The sequence below is a fragment of the Chionomys nivalis genome, chromosome 8 (genome assembly GCF_950005125.1).
Source record: "Chionomys nivalis chromosome 8, mChiNiv1.1, whole genome shotgun sequence".
Taxonomy (NCBI): Eukaryota; Metazoa; Chordata; class Mammalia; order Rodentia; family Cricetidae; genus Chionomys; species Chionomys nivalis.
The window spans coordinates 33,574,878-33,593,439 of record NC_080093.1 but is presented as its reverse complement, the minus strand read 5'-3'; the positions used below and the strand labels follow the sequence as shown (position 1 = coordinate 33,593,439).

General features: G+C 43.9%; 1 protein-coding gene across 1 annotated transcript in view; it reads right to left on the bottom strand.

Moving 5' to 3' along the window:
* Positions 1-18,230, bottom strand: part of Pgm5 (phosphoglucomutase 5) — a 157,295-nt gene extending 139,065 nt beyond the window's left edge. The window contains exon 1 of the mRNA XM_057778496.1: positions 17,919-18,230. Within this exon, the coding sequence (XP_057634479.1) occupies positions 17,919-18,179 (261 nt within the window). The 5' untranslated portion in view covers positions 18,180-18,230. The remainder of the gene's footprint in view (positions 1-17,918) is intronic.
* Positions 18,231-18,562: the final 332 nt, after the last annotated feature.

Here is an 18,562-nt window from a genome sequence, read left to right as displayed (position 1 = left end):
AATCTCCAGGCATTTCTTGAGGGATGATCTAAACTAGGTTAGCTGAGGGAGGAAGACCTGCCTTAAATGCACCATTCTATGGGCTGTGGTCTTGTACCAGATAAAAAGAAGAGGAGCAGCATACAAAATTCTCTGCTTCCTCATTGCACACTCAGTGTGACCATTCACATCCCACTCTTGAGGCCGTGCCTTTGGGTTTCTTTTCAAATGTGTGTGAGAGAAACCATGGTAGCTCTATGAAAGGCAGTACTCACAGTCCCTACCTTGAATTGTTTTCTATTTATCTTGAAAGCATTTCCTGTCTCATATATTATCACCTAACAGTTTCCATATTATTTATCTGCCTACTGTATATAACCCCCAAGGACTACGTATTTCACTGTTTCTAAATAACCTAGAACAAACCTGCCAGACAGTAAGTGTGTAACAAATATCTATGAATATCAGTCAATATTTGTGAATTGGTTAGCATTAAAACTAATGAATAATACACCAGGAAAGATGGCTCAGAGGTTAAGAGCACTGACACTTCTTCCAGAGGACCTGGGTTCAACTCCTAGCGCTCACATGGTGGCTCACAACCATCTATAATGAGATTTGGTGCCCTCTTTTGACATGCAGGCAGAACACTGTATACATACAGGAAGGAAGGAAGGAAGGAAGGAAGGAAGGAAGGAAGGAAGGAAGGAAGGAAGGAAGGAAGGAAGAAAGAAAAGAAAAATACGTTGGGAAAGGGGAAGATGGCAGATGATACCCATGATGGTATAATGGTTACCTTTGTCAACTTGACACAATCTAGAACTACCTAGAAAGTCTCATTAGGGTATTGACTACATTGAAGTGACCTATGGGCATCCCTGTGGGGGAACTGTCTTAATTAACAGATAAGGGAAGGCTCAGTCCACTGTGGGCAGCACCATTCCCTAGGAAAGATCCTGAACTGTGTAAGAGGGGAGAAACCAAGATGAGCAGAAGCAAGCAAGCATGTATGTATTCATTTCTCTCTGTTTTTGACTGTGGATAAGATGTGACTGTCTGAAGTTTCTGGCTTGACTTCCCATCTGTGCATGGCTTTTGTTGGGGATATTTTATCACAGCCACAGAAAAGAAACTAGGACACACGGACTGCTAGACTGCCCCGGGGTGGTGGGGGAAGGGATACTTGGACATAAGCTATCCTAATAGAAGAAAGCCGAGGAGGTGAAAAAGTCCAGGGTGCACTCTAAAGGGCTCAGCCCCGGCTGTGAGCGCTCTCCTCCCAGTGCTAGTCAGGGCAACAGCAGGGTTTGAAACACAGTTTCAGACAAGGAGTGAGTCCCATAAAAACTCACACTGGATTTTCAACAACAGAACATTTTATCACCTGAGGACAGCTGATAAAAGCCACACCAAAGGCAGCTACACTGGCAGAGGATGCTGGGAAATCTTCTCTTCCCAACACTGGACCAGAGCAGTGGCAAAAAGTCATGATGAAGGTAATGGGAAAGGGTACATATAATCAAAATATATTATACACTTATGTAGAAATGCCATAATTAATATAAATTATTCATAAATTAAATAATAAATAATATATTAATACATGCTAATCAACTTTGAAATGAAAATTTAAAGCCCCCCACTGTGCATACTCACTCTGGGAATTCAGGGAAACATAGGATATTTGAAGAAATCTTACACACTAAGGAGACAGACAAACATGTCCATGAGGCCCCAGGAAAGAATAAACCATAAGTAGAGCAGGAAGTGAATGAGGACCAGGAACATACTGGATACTGCCAAAACAACAGGAATTTAATTCACTGCGTGATGATGAATGGAACAAGTCACAATTACAAAATGATATAGACGAAACATTGACATACCCAATTCTATAACACAAGGATAAATAATACTTGATGTAATAGTATAGACTAACCTCAATGCAATTATGGAGGTGACTTTTTTTAATGTCACTGTTTAATGTCACTGACAGGGCTTCCAGACCTCCAGGAAACATCAGAGTTAAGTAACTCTGATGAGGTCTAAAGGATTTAATAGACATCTACAGACGATTCCACCCAAATACTACAGAAGACATTCTTCTCAGCAAGCCATGGAGACTTCTCCAGAAAAGACAATATTTTAGGACACAAATATTAACAAATATAAGAAATCTGAAGTAATTTCTTCTACCTAATCACAATGTCATATACTAGATATCAAAAGTAAGAGATCATAGAATGTACAAGGCCATGGAGATCAAATGACATGGTACTGAGTGATGAACAGGTCATCAAGAAAATTATGAGCATATTTTTAAAACCAAAAGAACACAACATACCAGAGTATATGGTATGTGATATAAAGGAAGTTTAGAGCTATAAATATCTACTTTTTAAAAAAATCAATAAAAATATCAGAAAATAATCAAAAATATCTTAATGATGAACTCCAAAGTCCTAGAAAAATAGAAACAAAACAAAATCAGTAGATGAAAAGAAATTCTAAGATAACAGTAGAAAATAAATGATTAACAGACTATACAAAGAATCAAAGAAACAAAGAGTTGATTTTCGGGGGCTGGAGAGATGGCTCAGTGGTTAAGAGCATTGCCTGCTCTTCCAAAGGTCCTGAGTTCAATTCCCAGCAACCACATGGTGGCTCACATCCATCTATAATGAGGTCTGGTGTCCTCTTTGGACCTTCAGGCATACACACAGAAAGAATATTGTATACATAATAAACAAATAAATATTTAAAAAAAAGAGTTGATTCTCTGATGAGATAAATATAGTTGCTAAACTCCTAAGTAAACTGAGACAGACAGATAGACAGACCAACAGAGACAGAAGCAAACAGACAACAAAAGCCCAAATTAAATCTTAGGAACATGCACACCAAGAAAATCAGTAATTCAATCCATTTTACAAGAGCTTCAGAAAACTGAGTTAAGCTGGGCAGTGGTGGTGCGTGCCTTGAGTTCCAACGCTAGGGAGGCAGAGGCAGGCAGATCTCTGTGAGTTTGAGGCCAGCCTGGTCTACAGAGCAAATGCCAGGACAGGCTCCAAAGTTACACAAAGAAACCCTATCTCGAGCCGGGCGGTGGTGGCGCACGCCTTTAATCCCAGCACTCGGGAGGCAGAGGCAGGCAGATCTCTATGATTTCGAGACCAGCCTGGTCTACAAGAGCTAGTTCCGGGACAGGCTCCAAAACCCACAGAGAAACCCTGTCTCGAAAAACCAAAAAAAAAAAAAAAAAAAAAAAAAAAAAAAAAAAAAAAGAAAGAAACCCTGTCTCGAAAAACAAAAACCCTAAGTTAAAAGGCTAGGAGTAAACAAACCTACCTACTGAGGAAAGGAAAGATTGCTATGATGGGGTGGTCATCCCCTCAGCAGACTCACTCATCTGAGGCAGTTCCCTGACAGAAGGTCAGTATATTACACTAGCATGGACACACGGAGGGGAAGACACCCAGAGAGAAGGTGAAGACAGAGGCCAAGATGACCGTGGCTGAGCAATGTGGCCACAAGCCCAGAAAGCCAAGGAATGCCAACCACCACCAGAAGCTAGATGAGCCATGGAACAGATCCTTCCAGAGAGTCTCCAGGGAGCCCAGCCCTGCCAAGGCCTTCGTTTCAACTTCTGGGCTCCAGATCTGTGAGAAAATGAACTGCTGTTGTTTTAAGCTAAGTGGGTTAATTTGTTATGGTAGACTTAACAAATTAATACAAAATCTGCAAACTAATATAAAACCAGTACCCTTCCCTACGGCTGCCACGACAAACTGTCAACAGCAAAGCGGCTAAAACAAGAACATGTTGGCTTCTTGTAGTTCTAAAGACCTGAAGTACAAGACCAGAAGGCCAGCAAGACCACACATCCTCAGATGGTCCCAGGAGAGGGGCCTCCAGCACCACTCTGATTTCTCATATCTACCCATTACTCTGGTGTCAGCCCTCCCATTTTCTCCTCCTCTGCATGTCTCTATTATTTTCTTTTCTGATAACCCACCCTTTCCCAATTAACCCAAGACAAACGTCGTCAGAAAAGTCAGTTTTCAACATCTAGCAATTGTTAAGATGAAGGCACATTTGAGACTTACCGAGTAAAGGAAGGCACCCAATTTGAAACTACATAGGAATCTTGTGCCATGTCCTGGTTCTGTTTCTATTGCTATGATAAAACACCCATGAACAAAAGCAACTTGGGGGTGGGGGGGTGGGTAAAATATTTATATCAGCTTATGAGTTATAGTCCATCATTGAGGAAAGTCAGGGCAGGGACTCAAGGCAGGATCCTGGAGTCAGGAGCTGAAGCAAATGCTGCTTACAAGCTGTTCCTCTTCACTGGTTCCACTGCCTTTGCTACACAGCCCAGGCCCACCTGTCAAGGGATGGCACTGCATTAGAAGGCTGGGCCCCTCCTACATCAATTAGCAACCAGGGAAATGTCTCTGCAGATGCAGGAACTGAAGCAGAAGCCATGGAGGAACACGGCTTACTAGCTGTCTCCCCATGACTCGTTCATCCTGCTTTCTTACACCTCCCAGGACCACCTGCCCAGAGCTGGTTCCACCCACAGTGGGGTGGGCCCTCTCAGATGTGCCCACAGGGAAATAGGATGAAGGCAACTACTCTACTGAGGTCCCACTTTCCAGCTACATCTGACTTATGTCAAGTTGGGGGTGGAAAGCAAAACAGGACATACCACTGAACCCCTCTGAGCTTAATGTCCTTAACTGCAAAGCCAAAAAAACTTAAGGCCCTTTAAAGAACTCTTTTCAAGTTAGACATGACCCAATATAATACAAATGTCTTTCCCAAACCCAGCACTTCTTAAAAATGATGTTTTTCTAGAAGATTCTCCTTTAATCTACTGTTTCACTTTCTGGGAAAGTCCTAAAAATACCATCCTCTCTCTGCCAAAGTAGCAGACAGTTGCCTTGCAAAGAAACCATGGTCTGCTTACCTAGCTGGCTTTGATTTTGAGTACAGCCCTGAAGGACATCTGCCTTGTGTTTCTGGGGTATGCTGGTATTCTGAAGTCCCTACCATGAACCTCCCGCTACATGGCTTTGGCTGGATCTAAGGGTGACCCCCACCCAGTCCTGCAGAACCAGACCCCACAGGAGGGTCCTTATTGCCGCTACAAAATACCTCAGCTCCAGCTCAGAAAGAAGGTGAGAGACAAACCCTAGTTCCCTGATACTTCACTGCACAGAAGGAAGCCAGGCAGAGGCAATCCCAGGCGAGGGAGACATTATCACACAGGTCTCTGCAGATATGTAAGTGGGGCACGTGTCTTCCCAGATTCAGAGCTACGTAGGGAGATGGCTCAGCTGGCTCCCAGTCACCTGGAACTTTAAACACTGGAGCAGAGGGGCATCGTGAAGGCACCTAATGCTGCTTCGTGCTTATTCTCCTAAGGACACCAAGGCCCTCCACCAACCCTTAAGCCTCACCTCTTGTATCGGTATTGTCTTCACCAAAGAAGGTCCATGGCTAGTAATGAGGAAAGTAAAATGCACCAGACCAGTATCTAAGGTAGAAACAGTACGACCCAAAGGCTTTCTCCTCACCATTTCCATTCCTTTACATCGTGTATATACTAACTTATTATTTTATTCATATTTTCGTTTTCTTTCAGAATGCTAACTGTTCTTCTAAATTAGATTTAGTGTGAGTTCATTTTCTAATTAGTTCCAATTAAAGTCCTTGAGAGCAGAGATGTACAATTTCCACCCTGAGGCTGAAATCTGAGAGTAGATACAGAACCTCAATGCCGACTGAGTTCTCCAGTAACGTAACACTAATAAGAGCACATTGGTTTCACATGTGAACTCTTTCCCTTTTAGCTTTTAGTAAGTCATTTATTAAAGGGGAAAAGAAAGTATGACATCCCTCAGTGTCTCCCACAACCTGGGTCACGGCCCTAAAATGCAAACCACACCACTTTAATGGGATCACATCCCAGAATGAATCAAAGAAAGTAAAGAGAATAGACGAACACTTCCTTCATGGTCCACAGAGTGTTCTACAGGACCACACGGATATCACCGTGTCCACCCATTAAGTGTAATATATAAAAGACCTGTTTCCTGTCCTCTTTGTTCACACACACACACACACACACACACACACACACACACATGAAGCCCAAAGCCAAGCTGCCATGAAAATGAACACTAAGCCTTCAGATTTGAAGTCCCAGCTGTCAAGAGAAATGCCAATCCTCAAGGAGCGCTGTGTGGGTAAGGAGATGGACGGCTCAGTAGAATCTAGAGAAAGAACAGACTCGGGGCCAGGCATGGATGTGGTTACCCAAACATCAAGGGACTTCTCCATTTGCACATGGATAATTGTCAGCTATGTGCTTTCTTACATGGGGACCAGATGGGAACAACCGGATACATCCCCAGCTTCCTGGACCCTTGGAAGGCATTATATACACTCCGGAGCTGGAAGGAGAAACGAGGGTGCATCTGAAGCAAACCAGTACAGATTTCTCATGCAATTCCCCGTGTCTGAGCATGTGAAGAAGGTTCACAGGCACGTAGAAGTCTGGCCCCAGTTACATTGTTTCATCAGCCCATTATGAAAATCTTCCTGAGATGGGAAATCTAATTGTCTTCAGCTGCAAAATGGAGTAAAACCTGGAAGTTGTGCCCCTCCTCGTAATCAGGTGTTAAGTTCTTGGAGAACACTCTGCAACCTTGTCCTTGAACCTGACTCAGGAAACTGCTCACATTCTGTGGGGTATCATCACCCCAGTACACCAAGGATAAAAACTGCCCATGTCCGCTGCATCTCCCTGAGGGAAGAAGGCGGAAGGGAGTCGGCAAGCTGAGACAAGCTGGTACCCAACCGAAAATTCTATTAAAACAGATCTTCCGCCCTGCCTCTGTGGCTCTGGGCAAGATCTTTGGCCCCTCTGCACCTCGGTTTTGTTATCTAAAAGATCTAAATGATTGCATGATGAGAGCCTAGAAGGCAAACGAGCAAAGCTCCAGGTCACAGTGCCCAGCACCCAGCAACCCTTGGGCACATCCCACCGCCTTTCTCTAGCTGGTAGTTTCTTAACAATGAATGAAGGTGTCCGTGTCATCAGACACTAACTTGAAATCTTTTTCTCCTATGTTTACTTTTGTCAAACATTTATAAAGTACATAATAACACAATAAAAATCATCTGTCGTTCTTCCACCTACAACGACTGTCAACATTTTCAGATACAGCCTTGGTCTGTGGGCTTCAGTTGTCTCCACACATTGTTACAAAAGAGATTGCTGTGTGGTCTACATTATTCACTTAGTCTCTCCTCTCTCTGTCTCTGTGTCTCTGTCTCTGTCTTGGTCTCTCTCTCTCTCTCTCGTGTGTGTGTGTGTAAGCTTACAGCTTATAAAATAGTTGGTTTCCATATGGCGCTATCAAACATTCTTAGTGTTAATTGTCCTTCCCCATCTGTTCTTTCCTTCATCCCCCACTCACTGAACCCCACCCATTACTCCCTTTTCCCCCTTCATGCCACCACGTCCTGAAAATCTTTCCCCCATTCACCTACCCATTTTAGTTTCCCAACTTCTACAAATACTCCAAGAAAACCCTTCAAATCTAAAGCCTTGGAGCTAGGACATACATATAGGAGAGGACATGCGTCATGCGTCTTTCTGGGCAAGTCTAGCTTATCTTTTTATGACACTGAAGAAGTTTCTCAACATAATTTTAAAGGATGTATAATCTTCCATTATTTAAATGAACTATTATTGACTGGTGGATATCAAAGTGTTTTACCCCAAGTTTCTATTTGTAAAATGATTACATGTTTGAAGACTGAAACCATCTCAAGGTGTAACTTAAACTGGATATTATTTGCCAATAATTACGAAGCACTTCAGTTTACAGAATGTGTCCATAGCTTTGTCTTTTAAGCCACCAAACCTGCCCACTAAGAAGCTGCCAAAGTCTGTGGGAGGGAATGACAGCCCTACATTAACCAACTCTTCTTATATTGGCCTGTCTAAGAGTCTCACTGCCCCTGTCCACTTGGATGTACCAGATTGGGCTGCTTGTTCATCACTGACATTGAGTTCAGTTCCAAAGCCATCCTTGTCAGAGAAAGAAGCCTGTCTAGATCCATCAGATTCATACACCTTATATTCATGCTCTCACTCCATCACCAGGTCTACTGAATGTTCTAGAAACACAAATCAGTAGGACGATTTGGGTATGTCGTCAAACATTTCTGACATTTGGAATCTTATTCTATGCTCTGTGATAGTATTACTTGCCAACTTGACTCTAAAATCACTTGGAGAGGGCTCACCTGGGGGGAGGAGAGATTGTCTTATTTACAATAAGACTCATCTTATTTGTGGATAAGATCATTCCTTGGGTAGGGAACCCTGGCCTGTATAAAGCGGAGAGAGAGTCACTCTACCTTGCATGTGTTCATCCCTGTCTGTTGCCTGATTTGAAACGCAATGTGACCAGATACCTCAAGCTCCTGCCATGACTTCCCTGCCATGACAGACTGCACCTTGACCTCTGAGATACAATGAACCCTTTCTCCTTTAAACTATTTCAGTCATCGTTGTTTATACAGCAACAGAAAAAGGAATAAAGACTCCTCTTAAACATACTCAAGGGAAAAATACAGCTCTGAGGGAAGGTTAAGGAGGATGGAGCCCTGGGCATATGCGACAGAATACACACATACATATCCACACCTACCAGTTGGGCAGCTTTCACGTTAAGGATTGCACATAAGATTTTAAAAATCTCTTTAAACTTACATATTTTCTGAGTAGTTATCACCATCAATTTTAAAATTCATTTTTGCGTGTTTTTAAGTGAATCTCCTCAGACCAACTTCTGCCTGACTGGGAAATAATAACTGCCCGTTTTCTAAGCGTCCCCACCCTTTATCATATGTTCCAGTGAACTGGTGAACTAAAGACCTCTGCAGTCAGATTTACAACTCGGTAGGATTAAACAGTTTACTATTATTTATGACAGCCATTCTAGGCCTTCCGTGTCTGCATCTGTCACTGTACATTTGAGAGATCCTCCCAAAAAAGAATAGCATGCCTCCTAACCAAACACTGAGCAAAGCTGCAGGCACAGGCGCCTGACAAACATCCTACCCAAGTGCCCGAAAGTGAGGCGAGCTTCCACAGCTGTGGATTTTCAGACTCCTGGCCGATTAGTGAGATTAGCGTGGAGTCTCCCAGCTTCTGCTGGGCCTGTTCCTCCCAGTGAGCTCTCACATGACCTAGCCCGTTAGGTCAGAAAATCTTCGTGAAATGAGCAGATTAAGGGCTGGCTTCAGGAAAGGGTAATGGGGTAAGCCTAGAGGCCAGGCTTGGTGTCCCCTCAAAGACTGAGGAGCAGAAAGGTTAAATACGGAAAAACATGGTGTTGCCCCAACTAGCTCCCCTCAGGAGACAACACACAGACTGTTCCAGGAAAAGTCCTTTGGGTTGAGTCACTCTGTGGGACCAACTGCCACCACCTCAAGGGCCATTCAGAGGAGTGCATGTGTGTGCAGGCACAGCTGGGAAGAGCGGGGATGGTGTCTTCAGCAGTTGCCCCGCTTGCCCGGCAGCATGGAGAGATGCCAAAAGTCAAGAGGGAGCCATAGGAAGCAACTGTGGTCACCAGACTAACAGGAGCCTCTGGTTAGAAAAGCCAGGGTTAACAAATGAACACACTCCTTCCTTTTCATCAAACCAAGTGTTTCTCTAATAATTGTGTCATACGAGTACACAAAAATAATTCTTAATAATTCATTATTTTTAAGCCGCTGAGTAACCTAGAAAATGTGGAGGCAAGTCTCACTGCTCTCTCCATGGTTATAAACCAACCCCAAGGCTGTGGGATTTCCGCTGATCATGCAGGTTGTAAGCAACAACACCATAGATAAACTCCAGACCCCTCCCTGGTTTTGCTTTGTTTATTAAATGCTACTTGGTGGTGGTGATATGTTAGTTTTTGTGTATGTGTTTGTTTGGCTGGTTAGTTGGTTGCTGAGATAGAGGGCAGCTTGTGTTGCCCAGGCTGGCCCTGTAAGTTTATACGATCCTCTAGCCCAACTTCCATGCACCTGGTTATTAATGTCTTTAATTATGAAATCAATGAATACGCACGTGTATAACTGTTTTAATTAGAGAGGTATGTAAAGTAGGGAGGAAGGGGGTTCTCCCCCTACCCCACCACAGACACACAAAGATGTGCCGGTGTAACCTTGGAAGTCCAGTCCTATTTGCTGACCTTATATACAAAAGCTGGGGTCACGCAATCCCGGGGCTACTTCTCCTGTTGGCGGACTGCCATTCCCATCTTTCTCAGACTGTATTCTCACTTCCTCCATTTTCAGATTGTAATAGTATCATTGTGTAGCCGTGTGGTAAGCGCCTCTCACCCGCTATGGGTATAGACTGTTTTCTGATGTTCTCTTAGCAGAGTGCTACAGTGAGCATTCTGGAATACAGGCTTGCACATTTATACTTAAACATCTACGGAACGCATTCGTAGATTACCACACTCCTGGGTTGTTGTATAAAGACTCTATTAGTTCAGATGCGTACTGAGAAACTGACCAAAATGCTGTGTCTATTAACAATATGCAATATAACATAGTGTAATATAGCATATGTAATGTAACAAATGTAATGTGACAGATAATATTTATCATCAACGATATGTAATATAAACATGATGACTTTCCCATAGCCACACCAACTCTTGAGTATTTTCAATTTTTTTGACATATTTTTATTTAGATTTATCTAGTTACAATGAGGTTGTTTATCATTTTGTGTGTTTTGTTGGTGACAACTTTTGTTTTAAATTGTTTGGGTTATCTTCTTGATTTGGAAGGGTGTATTCTGTATTGAAGATATGAACTGTTAGTTTTAAAACTCTCCTCTCAGTATTTTTTGAGATCTGTTATTGGATAAACTAAACTCTGTACCTCTGATTTCAGTTGTGCCCCCCACACTATGGAAATTCTAAATATAAAACTAGATAGCACTAGCTAGAATCCAGGAATCTTATCAAAGGAAAACAATAGAAAGGCAATAACTTAATGTTTATACAAATGCTTCTCCGTAAAGCCTTGGAATGGGAAAAGTCAAAAACTCCCATGATTCCAGACCAAGGAAAAAATCTTCCCTGATGGTTGATTGTCCCTGAATTATTTTCTCTTCCTATGAATACAGACATTGCTCCAAAAGTTGGTGTCACTAAAATCATACAAGGTATGTGATATTTAACGACTCAGAAAATGGGGAATCTTCACTTTTAAAAGTCTTGAGCATATTACAGATATGCTTCTATTCATAACTAGCACGGTGAAATCAGATGAGAAGATTGAAAATGCCCCTTCGGCTGTGTGAACACATACTGGCCAGTCTTGAACGTTTTCGATCTACTCACAGTAAGGCTAGCATTGCATGCCTGACCTTGAAGCCCTAGCTCTCTACCTTCACTGTTATATTCCTGGAATAATCAGATTCATTTTCTCCTGTGTATTATTCCCAAGTAATCTTGCTAAAATTCTATTCAAGACTTATTTATATTGCTGTTCTCTAACAACAGGCAGGACCCTAAAATGAGAGCTAAGATTGATGGATTCAATACCTGTGTTTGAGCTGCTCCAAAAGTTGACCCTAAATTCTGGTCCTCAAGTCTTTGAAGAAAGTGACACACTTCCAGAGTTCACAGAGGGTCTATCAAAGCAGACTTCTCATCAAAAATGATTCCTTGGGCAAGTTTTACGCATAATGCTACAGATGCGTGTCTGCCTTTTCAATAAACATCATTCTATTTTATCACAAGATTTAGCAAAGCAGCTTAGTTCAAGATGCCATCTGGGCCTCTGGACACATTAACCAAAGCTTAAAATAACCTCCCAGCAGCTGGGAGGGCCCAGCTGTTCTCAAGACTCTCCCACTCCTTCAGCGTCCCCATAAAAAGTGAATGAAGACCAGAGGCTAAAAGTGTCAACCAAACACTGGTCACACAGGGAGATGGAGGCAGCCACGGGCTCCTAAGTGTGTTGTTGCTCCCAGGAAACTTGCCTGTTCTGTGCTCAGGTGTGAAGATCCAAAAAGGCAATGAGACAACGTGATGGAAGGCCCCTTCAGGTTTCTCCTGAGTGTTCCATGAGCCTGCTTTTCCTAACGTCTGAACTGTCCACCAGTTCTACAATGAACACCAGCTACAAATATGAAGCAATCACTCTTCCGCTAGAGGCAGGATTCTGGGCCACCCAACCCATTTTCAGCTCTAAGTCAGGGAAGAGGCCCTAGGTGTTGAAGCACAGGGGAGGGTCTTGCTTCCTTCTCTGCATGCCCACCCACTACCAGCAGAGCCTACTTTGTTTCAGCTTCTAGTCTGTGTTAGTCCTCTTTGGAACCATACCAAGATCCACTCCCCAGACAGTTGTAATCAACGCCAAAACAATTCTGTTCTCATTTTAGGGAACAGCCAGCTTCTCATGGACAATGGGGATCATGCAGCTTGTCTGGGAGCACCTGTCTGGAGGCCAGTCTCAAATCTCCAGTTGACCCGACTTTTCTCAGGTGACTGCAATTCCTCTTCCACCTCCAAAAGGTCTCGCTGGCATGGACTAAGGCTTGCAGCGTCATGAATATTCTGCGCCCTTTGTTCATCATTGCTGGCCATCCTGTTGTCAGTACAGCTCATACCTCACCAGCAGATGGATTTCCTCTTGGCTACAATGTACAACAGAGCTGTGCAGCTTTTGTCAAGGGACCAATGACAGGCTTTGTCAGTACATATGGTTACATTATAATTATCTACATCCAGTTGGCCACAACAATACTACTTTCTTTTTTGCTAAAACCTGTTATGGTCTGAAGCTGCGATGTCTCCCAAAGGCACACATGCAGAGAGAATGAGCTGTGGGTTGATGGACTTTGGGAGAAATGTTCGAATCCTGGGGTGTCCACCTTCTTGGGATTAAGCCCTTTAGCTGTGTAAAGGTGTGTTCCTTACATTTATGCTGCATTTGTTTAATTAGGAAATGATGGGCTGCATTTTTTTTTCACCTTGCCTGCCTATGGCATCTGAATGGCCAACAGCTGGGCAGGAGAAAGGACAGGTGGAGCTGCTAGGCAGAGAGACTAAATAGGAGGAGAAACTTAGCATGAGAAGGAAAAGCGAGAGGAAGAAGGAGGAGAGAGAGAGAGAGAGAGAGAGAGAGAGAGAGAGAGAGAGAGAGAGAGAGAGAGAGAGAGAGAGAGAGCAAGAGCAACGCCTGGGGCAAAAAGCCAGGCAGCTACTGTCAGCTAGAGAGACAGGAGAAGCAATGAAAGTATGACATATAGAAAGAAAGTAAAAGGCCCTGAGGCAAAAGGTTGATAAAGTGAAACAGGGTAACTTGAGTTAAGGGAGCTAGCCAGAGACATGCCTAAGCCAGACCAAGGAGAAAACTAACTTGTTCAGTTGTCATGAAGTTCCGTTGTGGAGATGGGCTATTTCCTCAAATCCCTACTCCAAAGTTGGAGGTGTGAAAAAGAAAGAAACAAAGTGTCTCCTTTCCAGGAGCAGTAACTAAGAAACCCAGTAGTGAGGACAATATCCAGTTTATAAAAGAATGCCCCAAAGGCTGGAGAGAGGACACAAGGTAAGTGCTTGCACTGCAAACATGAACACCTGAGCTCAATCCCAGTACCCATGTGAAAAGCAAGACACGGGGCTGAGGAAATGGCTAAACAGGTAAAGGCATCTGCTGCCAAACCTGACATCGTGAATTCCATTGCCAGGACCCACATGACAGCAGAAAACCAACTCCCAAAAGTTGTCCTCTGACCTAACACATGCTATGACATACATCACACACATGCACGTTAACACTATTTTGAAACCGCCAACAAACTAGTTTAAGAGACGATCATTAGTGATCGTAAAGCCATTGGGTAAAGGCTGATAGGAAACCAAACATGCACATAGTCTAAAGTTGAGCCCGCAACTGACCAGAACTGAGGAAAAAACGGTGTGGCACAGAAACAGTGACCACCGGGACTCTGCTGTCCTTCAACTGTCACTAATACTGAGACCACACAGCTTGTACTTCACAAGCTGCATATAATTCAGAGCCCCCCCACCAAGTGTTGATTGTTGCATTTGATGTGCTGCTGGGTTGGGGTGAGGGGTGAGACTGGGGAGACTGAGTAAATAGACCAAAAGGTGACTCCACCTGTAGGGCATGGAAGCAGGAGCAGAGGAAAAATCTAGAGTTTGGAAAAATGAAGACACTGAATTAACAATGGTTTTACTTGCTTTACCAAACAGACATCAAACTCATAATCCTCTTACCATAAATGGCATCAGAGGCATGCATGGCCACACCAAGCTTTGAAATACTCTTATTAAAAAATAAGTTAAAACTGAATCAATTAAGCTTTCAAAAGGACTGGATGCTCATATCCCCAAAATTCATGCATCAAAATCCTAAGCCCAAGGTGACAGTTGGAGGTAAGGCATCTAGGAAGGGTTTAGGTGGTGAGGAGGGAGTCATCATGATTGGCATTTAGTGCCCTTAATAAAAGAGAGCTCAAGAAATAGCTAGGCCCTCCCACTGCATGAAGCCACAGTAAGAAAGCACAATTCTGTGAGCCGGACACCAAGATAACCAGAGCCCTGACCTTGGACTTTCAGCCTCTAGAACTGCTTTAAATGAGTTTCTGTTGTGTACACAATAGACATATCATGACATTTCATTACAGCAATGCACATGGACTAAGCTAGGTCTTCAGAACCAACGTCCAGTCAACACAGGGCAGAACAAAAAGTGACATGGCACCCTAAAAATATATTTTAAGAGCCCAGAAGTCTACAAGGCAACTGGTCTGAGTCTTTGGCAAATCAGTTTCATAGACAGGCAGGAGACAGTATTTTGTAGGTAAAAAAAATGACCTAAGTTACCAAATGCAATGTTTATTACTTGATTAGGAGAACTTGGTTTGAATAAATCTCCCATAAAAGAATTTCAAAACAACAGAGTTAACTCAACCCAAATGCAGAGTTATAAGTATGTGGAAATGGGTCCTTATTTTTTTTTAAAGAGATCCATACTTAAGATCCATGCATACAAATGCTAGTTTTCTTAAGAAAATGTAAATACTGAAGCCAAAAAGAATGACACAAACATAACAAGGACATATTCTGTCTTGGCTTTTCTGAAAGCTGGAGATATTCATAAATTTTAAAATTTTTTAAAGTTTATTTTATGTACATATATGTATGTGTGCAAGGTGGATGTGTGAGAGTGCGGGCATGCACTATCCCAACCATAATTTTTAATTTTAACACTTATTTATCATATATGTGTATGCACACATGTACATACATATATCACAATTCACATGTGGAAGTCAGAGGACAATTTGCAGTAGTCTGTTCTCTTCTGCCACATGAGTTCCAGTTATCAGAAGCAAGAACCTTTACCTGCTACGCCATCTTTCTGACTCCATACTCATAATTTTATCCAAGAAATGTTCAAATCCCAAATTATACACTTAGTAGTGTGAAATATGTCAGTTTGAAGCTTGGTGAACTAGTAAGATATATGTAATTTGTTCACCATTTAGAAATTTCATAGTTCTGTTCTTCTCCAGCAAGTATATTACCAAATACCAAGTACAGCTTTTCTCAGAAAAGTTCCTTATAAACTTAACTGTCTCAGTCAGTGTTCTGCTGCTGTGAAGAGACACCATGACCGTGGCAACTCTTATCAAAGAAAGTATTTTATTGGGTGCTTGCTTACAGTTTCAGAGGCTTAGCCCCTTGTCAGCATAGCGGGGAGCATGGAAGTATATAGGCAGACATGGTGCTGGAAAGTAGTGAGTGTTCTACATCCTAATCTACAGGGAGCAGGGAGAGAGAGAGACTGGACCTGGCCTAGGCTTTTGAAACCTCAAATCCCACCCCCAGTGACACACTTCCTCCAACAAAACCACACCTGCTCCAACAAGGCCACACCTTCTAATCCTTCTCAAACAGTGCCACTTCCAGATGACTGGGCATTCAAATACATGAGCCTATAGGGACCATTCTTATTCAAACCACCACATTAACTTTTTAATCAAAACCAGACATTTTCAGATGAAGGAACGACAGGCCACTTGATAATCAGATTTCCCCATTTGGCAAGAATAAATGCTAATTTCTGTTATTTTTGTATCCTGTTTATGAATGTCCCAGTCAGGAATCTGTTTAAAGGTTTTAGGACTCCAGTCACCCTCTCAGCCTAACACAGCATGCGGGTTAGAAGACAAGTGAGTTCCCCAACCACATTCAACCACACAAGGACTTATAGTGCTTGTGATTTTCTACCCCTGCCAAACTACATTTCTTCCAGAGTCAACCATCTGACTATTCACTTCAGAACAAGTCTCCCAGAAGATGAGAAGATGAAGAGGAGGCTGCTCCAAGTCAGTGCTTGAACTGCAAATCAACAACTCTCTTACCAAATATTCTGGCCCACAGTAAATACTGGATAGGCTTCTCCTACCCCCTGACAAACTAGAGCATGGAGGGGGGTGAACGCTGTCAAAGCTCTCTCGGGGCTCATTATCCTCCCATCATTCCCAGGAATAACTCTGTCTGACAAGAGGGAACGAGCATTTGTCAACCTCTCGCCAACCCCAGACTCCAGCCAAGATTCATCAATCGTAGGTGAAGAGCCAAAGATAAATGCCAGTCTGGAATTTATCTGGTCCTATTTCCCCCAAATGTTTTTTGGATATTAACACACACACAGCAGCAGCAACAAAAAATCTCACAAAGCATCTTTCCCTCCCTATTCCAAGGCTAAAACGCTGAGAAGAGACAGTCACAGTACAAAACCTGAAACATGGGCATCTCTAAAGAAACAGTAAGAAGAACTGAGGGCATAGGGAGCTGTAGGATGGCTAGAATCCACACGACAGGTAATTATCTAGTTTCACTTTTAAAGATATTTAACTCTGTACATCTGCAAGGGATTCCACTCAAGGGAAAGTTTCACTGGTGTGAATCTGGTCGTGTTTAATCAGGGTCAGATAATGTTTTAAAGCCATGTTTCCTATGGATAATTCAAAGACCCGCTAAAGTTTGGTAGTTTCAAGTTTTGGTAGCTGTGTTTGGGGATAAGGTGGAACGAAGTGGGGAGAGCAGGGAGGATTCACCGGAATGTGCTTCTGTCTGTAGGATAAGGAAGAGGGAGCAGAAGGCAAGAAACTCAAAGTCTGAGAAATCAAGTTGCAGAAGAAAACGGCAGACGTCTTGGGAGAAGGAAGAGGAAATGAAGGTGCCGCCGACGAGTTGGAAGAGGCCTGCCTTGTCACACGCCAAAAGCATCTTCCAAGAGAAGTTGGGAATTGCGATACCCATTGGAGATATCCCTCCTGGGAACTGCGAGGCCAGGCTGCAATGCTCCCAAGCCATTCACCCCATTCCTGTCCCAAAGTAGTCACTAAAGGACCATGGAGCTAAAGTAATTTAGCCACCTCCAGGCAAATAGTTCACCAGTTCAATGTGCGTGCAAGTATTTGTTAAGTTTGACAGCTAAGATTTGGAAGAGGATAGTGAATAATTAATAATAATAATAATAATAACAACAACAACACCGGGGTAGGAAGTCCTCATGTCTGTGAGGGGAGGAAGGCTACTAACTGGTTGGGAGAATACTGGAAACTCAGAGCTGGGATAAAGTGGAAAATGGGCGAGGAAGGAAATACAGAAGAAAGTGGAACAGGTGCGAGAGAAATCTAAGGTTCCAGTCCCAGGGCTTTCAGAACAGCCCCCTTTAAGGTCAGTGTCCCAAGTATGCCTAGTGGCTGCCAGTGCGCTGGTGTAGGAAGCTGAATAGAGCACTAGGGAGGTGGCCCGGGCGCGGGGACCGCAAAACGGAGCGTGAGAATCACTCACCCCGTTGGCGGCAGCCATCTGCACCACGATCTCCGTGGCCGTCCTGCTGAAGTACCTGCCGTCGCTGCCCACCACCATAGTACAACCCTGGCGGTCGCGCAGGTCGATGGACGACAGCACACTTTGGATGAAGTTGGGCAGGTAGTTGCGCTGACCCTCGAAAAGCACCGTGGGTCGCCGCAGCCCGCCACCGCCGGTTGGTCGCTGGTCCTCGTAGGGTGCCGTGGGCACTGTCAGCACCGGGATGGGGCTCCCCTCCATGGCGCCGCTGGCCGGTCCTGCGACGGCTGCGGGAACCTCGGGGATCTGCCGCCCGCCCGGCCCCCACCGCCTAGACTCACTCCCGGCTCCGCCTCACGCCCTCCCCGCCCCTCCCCGCCCTCCCACCGCTGCTCCCTGCGGGTCCCCTCGATGCCCCGGAATGGAGTCTGCCTCCACTTTCAGATAAAGTTTTCTGCGGCCCAGCTTCTTCCCAGAGGATCGCCCAGCTGTCCTCGGTTTCTTTCCCCAGCTGGCCTGACTTTCCTAGTGTCCCAAAAGCTGGACTCCAAGGCCAGCCACTGCGTCCCCAACTACACCTTCAGTCCAGCTCCAGACTTGGCCTTCCAGCTGCTACCGATCTAAGCACACTCTCTAGAAGATAG